The 9225-nt window shown below is 42.4% G+C and overlaps 1 protein-coding gene across 2 annotated transcripts; it reads right to left on the bottom strand.

Moving 5' to 3' along the window:
* Positions 1–506: 506 nt before the first annotated feature.
* Positions 507–8676, bottom strand: ZBTB18 (zinc finger and BTB domain containing 18). Of its 2 annotated transcripts, none has more exons than XM_089529812.1 (2): positions 8604–8676; positions 507–4046 (listed from the first exon to the last, which is right to left on the bottom strand). In XM_089529812.1, the coding sequence occupies exon 2, from the start codon at positions 4030–4032 to the stop codon at positions 2464–2466; it is 1569 nt and encodes a 522-aa protein (XP_089385938.1). In that variant the 5' UTR covers positions 4033–4046; positions 8604–8676; the 3' UTR covers positions 507–2463. The 2 variants fall into 2 exon arrangements, with proteins under 2 accessions (XP_089385938.1, XP_089385937.1); XM_089529811.1 differs by lacking the exon at positions 8604–8676 and adding an exon at positions 5841–6038.
* Positions 8677–9225: the final 549 nt, after the last annotated feature.

Below are 9225 nucleotides of genomic sequence, written 5' to 3' on the forward strand. Positions count from 1 at the left end.
GACAGAGACAACCTTTAATGCTCCCAGACTGAAAAGGGGAATTGTAACTTAGCATAACCAGTGAAAACTACTTGAGATAACCGGTATTTCTGTTTTGCGGATTCCAATTACTAATCAATCATTTCTTCAAATTGCCAGTTGTTCCCCTTCTCTTGTCTCATCCTACTTTCTTGTTGGTATAAGTCTATTTGATAGATTTAGCGCTTAGTGCCATCACAGAATTTGGAATGGTGTTATGTGATGAACACCACACTTTGTTTCTATGATCATCCAGTGGAAATTTTTACATTGATTACAATGTACCAGTAGTTTTTAGTATAGAGCATCTTAAAATGTTTAATTTGCCAATTAGAAACCACTTTTATTTACAGCTACTTCAAACAGTGAGCTGATTATTTCACAAATCAACAGGAATCTGTACAAAAAGATAATACATTATCAAAAGGTAGGGTATTATCAATAGCATTCTGCAATTTCAATGTTTAAAAAGGGGAGAAGACTACTAATTGATTTCTCAGTATGTATAATTTATTGCAGTTAGCACACAGTTTAAAAATTCACCAACACACCAATAGTACAAAACTAAACAGCGTTATAAGTTATTCCCCCTCCCCCTCAGGAAAATAAAACATACTATGATTGTCAAAGCTAGATGTCAGTCTAATTTTTAGAACCAAAAAAAGAATGTGAAACTAAAGGGCACCCCCAAAAAACAATCACTCACATCCACAAAAATAATAATAATAATTCAAAAGTAGTCCATTTTTCCAGACATTGATTGTCTTTTCTAAATTAATAAAAAGAATGTATTTTAAAAACCTAGCAACTATTCAAGTAACTAAAAATAATGCTCCAAGGCCATTTTCACAGCTTTTTTTTGTTTTAAATGCCATTACAGCCAAATTAACATACATTTGACCAAAGTATTTCCAAAACAGTCCAGCAATACACAATGGAGTTTTCCATTCAGTTTCTTAAGCACAAAAATAGGCTATGTTTACAGTAGTTAAGGCGATCAAATTCTAAACAAAGCAGAAAGAAGAAAAAACAATTTTCCATGCTACTCCCATAGACCTTATTTGTAAGTGCAAGACAGGAAAACAAACACTGTGCAAAATGCTTTTGCCCTGTGTGTTGATCATTAAAACCACACGTCAGGCTGCAGTCTTTGCTGCTTGGATACACAGTTCACAAACCCTCCCCCAACTTTTCTCCCACCATTTACCCCACCCCACCCCATGTCAATCAAGGTTTTCTAGTCCTTTCAGCCTGGGGCTTTTTCACTCCATAGAATCTTTTCAAGGGGCGAAAAATGAATGACCTATTGTCAATTTGTGCAGCAGGAATTCTAAAAATGCTCATATGGGTAGTGTATGCATCAAAAGTTGGCGCTGGCATGGGTTCTGTGCAATCAGATTTTTTTTTCTTGATAAATGTACACTGCACATGCAAATCTCTAAGCCTGTTTGTAAACATTACTATCTTCCTTTACATAGCTAAAATCAACATGTAGCTTTTGTTCAACTTAAAGACAGTGGGCAATTAATTTAAATTATATAAAATAAAAAAACAGTGCATTTATGTTCTTCATAACACCAATTTTTTTCCAGTGGTGTTTTTTTTCCTACAAAAAATTAAATAAGTTTTAAAACTCACTCATTAAAGTTATACAATGCAAACAAAGACAAAAATATACTGAAACGCATGCATTTCCGTAGCGTTAATATTTACTTTTCAAGACTCAACTGAGAGCGCATTAACACAACTTGTCAATTTCCTTGACACCCCCCCCCCAGCCCATTTAATCAATTACAGTATACAACAGTAATTCACATTTTTAAATGCAGTTTGCAACTGTTGAGGTTGCAACATCCATTTTCATCCCAAGCATACCTTAACAGAGTCCCAGCAATTCCAGTGTATTTTAAAAAATCTGTGATGGTCTTTTTTAAAAAAAAAAATTGGGAACTGTTGTAATCCACAAATTACAATAATATTGCAACTGCTTGTTTAAAAATAGATACTCCAGCATTTTAGAAATTTATCACTTGGGTCTAAAAGCATTCAGGTTTCCCACAGCTAGAAAATATGCATGCAATTTTAAAAATGTAACCGAATTGATAAAAACACTGGAAGGGAGTACTCTTTTGCTTTAAATGGAGTTTGAAATGGTGCAGTGTTGCAAGTAAGGTTAAATAGAACCTAAAATCACATTTGTTCATTTGCAGCTTTATTTAAAAGAAGTACTTACTTTAAGGGGAAATATGGGGAAATTAATGAAATTTATTAGTCTTATTTCTATAGTTCATATCAGAGCACTAAATAGTGAAATGTTCATGCCGCCTTAAAGTGCATAAAACAAGCTAATGGCCAAACTTTCAGTTCAAGGAAACAAGACTGCTTTTAGACTGTACCACAACTATATAGATTTATATATATATATTAATTATATATATAAAAATTCTATTTCCAAAGTTCTTGTGAGCTATCTTCTAATGTCCAGTCTCTGACAGTAGGTAAGCTCAGTGCTTCACTTTTGACAGACAATGAGTTCACCAACTCACAGTGAAACTTCCGAATATGTCTGTAAAGGTCTCCAGATTGTGTGAACCTGCGCTCACACCACTTACAAGCGTGCGGCTTCTCCCGTGTGTGAACTACAGCATGGCGGCTCAGATTGTGGGAGTACTGGAAGCTCTTTCCACATTGGGTGCAAGTGTAGGGTTTTTCCCCTGAATGAGTCCTCTCGTGTCGTTTCAAGGTGTACATGCAAGAAAAAGTCTTACCACACAAGGAGCAGGTTGGGACATTGACATCAGTGGCAGGCTTGCTGCGGATCCCGTCCTGCTCTCGAAAGTGCGTACTTAAATGTATCTGAAGAATGTGGGGGCTAGGAAAGACTTTGTTGCACAGGGGACACATGAAAATTTGGCCTGCAGGGTTAAGTATGTTGGAGACATAAGGGAGCAGACTGCTGTCCATATTCCCTTCCACCTGAACTCTCTCATTCTCTGGAGTTATCATTTCATCATCACTTGCTTTGTCCTCTCTATCTAGCTCCCTCAAAACAGAATCTTCCCTCATAGGAGCCAGATGGGCTGGCTCATACGGTACCCTGTTATTAGTGCTCACACTTTCTTTCACAGTGCTATGTTCCATGTCATAGTCATTAGTGCCAACATCACTCTCATCACAGGAAGCTTCTTTCTCCACCTTCACCTGTACCAGGTTATTTCTAATCATGTCCTGTGAAGAGAAATAGGAATTGTTCAGATTCTCAACTCCGGAAAGGCTTGACTTGACAGACAAGTCCAGGACACAGTCAACATCTGCCGAATCCCTCATTGAGGTGACAGACCTCTGGGACAAAGACTCTGTTGAGCTGCAGGGGCTAGCTACTGTTTTTCCAGCTGCTGTTGCGTGTGTCTCTGCCTCTCCGCCACTCTGGGGAATGCCTGCTGAGTCCGAGGGCAATCTCATCCACATGTTCCCAGGCTCAGCCGCCAAGTCCCTTTTGCTAGGTAGAATGCTCAATTTTTCATCCTCCCCTTCATCTTCATCACTGGGTATATCTCCTGCAATGTGGCTGCTGCCATCAGAAAGGCTCTCTACTTTGTCCGAACAACTTGAGGCATCTTCCTCCTTTTTAGTACTGTCTGCTTCTGTGGTGGCTTTTTCTTTCAGCTTCTTTTTACAGACTTTGACAATATCATACATGTGGAGATAACTGGCAGCTGCTAGCACATCTTCAACGGGCAAGTCTTTGAACTGGAGTTTCCCTTCATACATGAATTCAAGCAGGAGAGCGAAAGCTGGAGCTGTAACAATGTCGCTGTTCAGATGAACAATGTCTCTTTTGTCCAGCTGGTCCTTGTAAAATAGGTGGAAATACATGCTGCACGAAGCCAATACAGCTCTATGTGCTCGGAACTGGGCATCTCCTACCAGAACAGTACAGTCACAAAGAAAACCCTGATGTCTCTGCTCACTCAAACACTGTAGTAAATGTCTACTATGGTCAGGAAACTCCATGCTGTCTTCATAACCTAGGAGCAAAAAGATTTAGTTAAATATTGGAAGCAATTGATTATATGCCTATATGAGATCACATTTGACAAGATAATTTCCACAAGATTTAAATTTTTTAAAGAACATCCTTTGTGGCATGCAACAATTATAACTAGTCAACTTTCCACAACATTTTACTTCAGCTATCTTTTGCAGTTTCCAAAGTTAGATTAACAGTTTATCTGACTGTAAAGAAGTAGGCTGGGAGTAGGATGGTAGAATCAAGGATGCGACTTTAAACACATCTGCAATCCAAGGCAGAAGAAAAATGGAGAATGCAACATTGATAATCCTACAAAGATGGGGTGAAAATAATATTTAATTGATCAAAACAATGGCTTATAGAACATTTTTCCTCATGACTGAATGATAGCCTTTTTAGTGTTCGTCCTTTGGCTATACACACACACACACACACACACACACACACACATATATACACACACGCACATATATATATATATATATATACACATACATATCAATAGACTAAAACTTTAAAAGACTCCAATAAATGAAAACAAGTACAGTTAAACAGAAGATGTTGATCCTCTGTAAAAGATCCTAAATATATGGAAAACATTTCAGTTGGTCAATGGTAATCATGAAAAAGCCTTTCAGCAAGTTTTAGTTAATTTCCCTCTCTCTTAATAATGGGTTTTTATCTCTATTCATCACTTTCTTTAGAAGGAAAGGTTTTTAAAAAGATCACTGAAGATTTCTAGTTAAAAACCTTTAAGTATTTCCTCATTTCTGTTAGTAGAAATCAAAGTTGTGGCAAAGTAGTTACATACAGCAGCTGTGCCTTTGGGCACATAGATATGTTCCTGAAGTTACAATCCTATCCCAAGTATATTCTACAATATACTACTGTCAGAATAAAGCAAGAAGATTTACAATACAATCACTTTAAGTGCCCCACAACCAACATCAATCCTAATCCTTAAGAGGGCTAAAAATAAAGATTGGAGGGCAGCTCACAAGGTAGCTGTGATCAAATTAGGAGGCTGAAAGGACAGAGAGGGACGAAGAAGGAAGCTTATAAACATCTGATCCAGCTGACTGTGGCCATATGGCAGCTGCTGCCCAGATAAAGAGATTAAGAATAGAGGAGTGCGATTACAGCTGTCTGGCCAATTCAGGCAGCTCAAATCTACAAGTTCTAAATTAGTCGTGAACACAGAAACCTCCCCTCAAACAATTCTTGTTGTATTGAATAAACTTCTTCAACATACACCAAAGAACCAAAAAGAACAAAAAAATAAAGGAAAGAAAGGGAGGAATGAGCCAAGTTATTCCCAAGGAAGGAGAAATCCTTGTTTCACATATAAATTATTCCCATTGTTTCACCCCCAAAACAAGAGAATTGTACATTTCTAAAGTTCAGTAGTCTGGTCTTCAAGCACAAAGTTTAATAGCAGAAGTCACCATGCCCATGATATTAATACATCCTGCTGCCTCTATCACACATGCCATTTCAAACCCTTCCTTTTGTCATTCTTAGGAAACATTACTATTAGAACAGTTGTAAATACTATATTGCAACAAAAATCCTTACATACAACACTCAGTGCTCAAGAGAACAAAAATGGTAGGACTGCATCAAGTACACAAGAACAAACAAGTCAAAAATGCAAGCCTTCACTGTTATTCCCTTTTTACTGAACTGCACTTGTTCCTCCTACACCTCATTAAACTAGGAATGGGATATTCTAAAATTAAATAAACGCCAAGAGAGAAATGCACTGTAACTAGCCTCCTGCTCTTCCTACCTTTAGCACACATAAACCTGATTAAGTCCTTTTGTCCGAGTCTTGCTGGCTCCAGGTCTGTTAGATCGGTGGGGAAAAAAGCAGACTAAGAGAGAGACAGATGCAAAGTGGAGATGATGTTAGAGAGGAATGAGATACCTTCCCTACACACAGATCTGCAAACACACTCACTCCCTGTCTGTGTGTTAGAATAAAAGGCTGAGGGATGGCAGGCTGTCAGCTGCTCTGACATCATGTTCAGATGGAAATGCTACCTCCAGCTGTGCTCCTTTTAATGCCATATGCTACTCCTCTACACTCCTGCCACCAGCTTTTTCTTAGGAGAACTTTTCTTGTCTGTTAGTATAAACAAAATACTTCAAAGTCTTTTTTCAAAACTTTCTAACAGAGGAAAGTAAAAAAATTCTTAAACATATGGAGCTTCGCCACATGTATAGTATAGCAACCCTTCTGCCATAAGTTTGCGGAGTATTTTATACACCAAGAGCTCCCCCAAGTCATGATAATCCATTTTTACTGAAACCAGAGGTTCATTTTAAAAGATCAATTTTCCTGCTTCAAATTCAGTGCACAGTTTCTCCCCTTCTATAGATTCTGACTGGCTTTTCTAACTATACAGATACCGTATGACCAGATATAATGGTATCAATAGTGACATCTTGTAAGTATTTTAGTCACATCTTTAAAAAGCCCCAGAACAATTGACTGCTTGGGAATTTATAAACAATAATGATTAATGTTCCTTCAACACAATATAAAATAAATGAAGAGTAAAAACTCAAGTAGCACTGAAGATTTAGCACTTGCAAACATACTACTCCATACAAGACCAGGAATTATATATATAATCTCTCCTCTTTTCATACTGCATCCTCTTGTCAGGCATTCCTACATTAGAGGATTGTCAAGTACAGTATAACCTATTTAAGTCTGTGGTATTACATATTCAACACTAATTTTGTAGCTTTTAGTCATGAAGGAAAAGTACTATCAGCTATGTTAAAACACACTTATTACTCCTTTAACTGTGGATGCATATAGAAAAGCTATTCAGGCAAAATGTAAAAGATGTGATGCCTTCTTTTTAGTTGGCAGGAAAGTGTTCTAAGAGCAAAATATGCTAAAATGAAACCAGTTGTTGAAACACAGCAGAATTAAAAAGTCGCCAGCTTGACTTTTCTAGGCCACACAACAACTTTATGCTTAACGAAATAAGTTCTCCACTCTGTTTACTGCGCACCTCTATTTTACTATGTAAGTTATCAGTGAATCCAAGCCCTAGGCTAGTTGCCACCTTTCTTAGCAAAACAGCAAAATTTAGAGGAGGGGCAGAGTAAGCACACATCTCTCAACACAAGACTTTATTTTCCCTTTGCTCTCCTTAAAGAGGCACAAAGTTGAGGAAGGCTTGGCCAATGATAACTCCTTCTACTCCTCTTGGCACACTGTAAATGGTGCAGAGATGAGAGAGCAAACCAAGTCCTTGCACAGAAGGGAAGGTGGAAGGGGAACAGCAGGCTCAGGAGGAAAGAGCCAAATTACAGGAACTGTCCAGATCAAGATCACAGCAGCCAAAGCAGCAGCAACAAAAGGCAAGTAACTGGAAGAGATGAACAGAAGAGTCCTGGGAGGGAACAGAGCTCTCTCTCTCTCTCCTTTCCCAGCCCTCCACTCCTGCCTTGCCTCCACAGCTGCATTGTGCCCCACATCATTTCCCCTCCCCACCTTTTCTGGGCTGCAAGACAAAACACACACACACACACACTGCTTGTGCCACCACACACAAAGGACTCCCTCTCTGCTGGCCCATCTGCTCCTCATCCCAGTCCAGCCTCACACAGCCCTTGCCCAGCAAAACCTCTTTCCTTCCCTCCTCCCCCCCCCACTAGGTTTGGGAGCCCACAAACTCAAGAGCCTCCCAAACTCTTACTTGGGGTGCTCCTTCCCTAGCCTCTGAAGTTACAGCCTCAGCTTCCCTGTTGCTGTCTCTCACACACACCTGCCCCCCCCAAAGAAAAACCCAGACCAGGCTGACCCCAACCCAGCTCCCCAATGACCCATTAACCGCCTGACCCCAGCCCAACCCTCAGCCCCACTCCTCCCTCCCTCCTTCCTCTTGGGCTGCAGCAGGGGGACTCACTTCCAGGAGAGGAGGAAGGAGTGGAGGAGGAAGAGGAAGAGGGGGAAGGAGAGGAAAAGCAAGAAAAGGAGGGGGAGGAGGAAGAAGATAAGGGGGAAAGAAGGAAGAAGAGGAAGAAGAAAGGAGGAGGACAAGCAAAAAAAGAAGAGGAAAGAAAAGGAAGAAAAGCAAGAAGAAGAAGCGGAGAAGGAGGAAGAAAAGGAAGAGGAAGAAAAGGAAGGAGAGAAAGAAGAAGAGTAGGAGAAAGAAGAAGAGGAAGAAAAGGTGGAAGAGGAAGAAGAAGAAAAAGAGAAATAAGAGGAAGCAGAGGAAAAAGGAGGAGGAAGAAGTGGAGGAAGAGGAAGAAGAAGAGGAAAAGAAAGAAGAGGAGGAGGAAGCAGCCCCCCTCCCACCTGTTAAGCCCCTTCCCCTCACTTTAAGCCCCCACTCCCCCTCAGATCCCTCTCCTCTCCCTCAAGGCCTGAACTGCCCCCAAAGTCCCCCTTCCTCCCAGCCCCCTTCCCGCCTGGAGGAGGAGGGGGGGGGACGGGACGTTTGGCCGGTTAACCCCCTCCCCCTCCCCCTCCCCGGGCACTCTCCCCTCCCCTCCCCTCCCCTCCCCTCCCCCCTGAGTCCGGACTCACACTCTGGAGCGCCCCCCGGCCGAGTCCCAGCGGCGCCCTTCCTTCCTTCCTTGCCCTCCTCTCGGCCCCTCTCTCTCAGCGGCCCCCCATGGCAGCGCCCCGGAGGCGGCAGGGAGGGAGGGAGGGCGAAGGGGGCGGGGAGCGGGGAGCACGCAGCCAGGGAGGGAGGGAGGGAGGAGGAGGAGGAGGCACGCGCGGCGGCGGCGGCGGCGGCGGCACAGACGGGGCCCGGGCTGCGGCAGCCAGATGTTTCCTCCCCTCCCTCCCTCTCTCTCTCTCTCTCCTTCTTCCCCTCTTCCTTCCCAGACCCGTTTCCCTGACTGACTGACTGACAGCCGGCCCTGCCCACACACAGCCTCCAGCCAATGGGAGCCCAGGACGGCCTCTGAGCGACAAGCCGGCACCGCCCAATGGGAAGGGGAGGAAGCAGGACTGCGGCTAATCAGAGCCCTAGGGGGCGGGGCGGCGGCGCCAAGGGGGCGGGGCCTAAAGGGTCCCGGGTCAGTCAGTCAGTCAGGGCGCCCTTCCTTCTGCCTTTGCTTTGCTCTCAGGCTGTGCGCGCCTTCCTCGCCTTCTTCTTCCCTCGGCGCGGTGCATGGCGGGGAGGAAGGAAGGAAGGAAG

This window comes from Sceloporus occidentalis, unplaced genomic scaffold (assembly GCF_023333645.1).
Source record: "Sceloporus occidentalis isolate IW3139 unplaced genomic scaffold, rSceOcc1.0.p SCAF_6, whole genome shotgun sequence".
In the NCBI taxonomy this organism is placed as follows: Eukaryota; Metazoa; Chordata; class Lepidosauria; order Squamata; family Phrynosomatidae; genus Sceloporus; species Sceloporus occidentalis.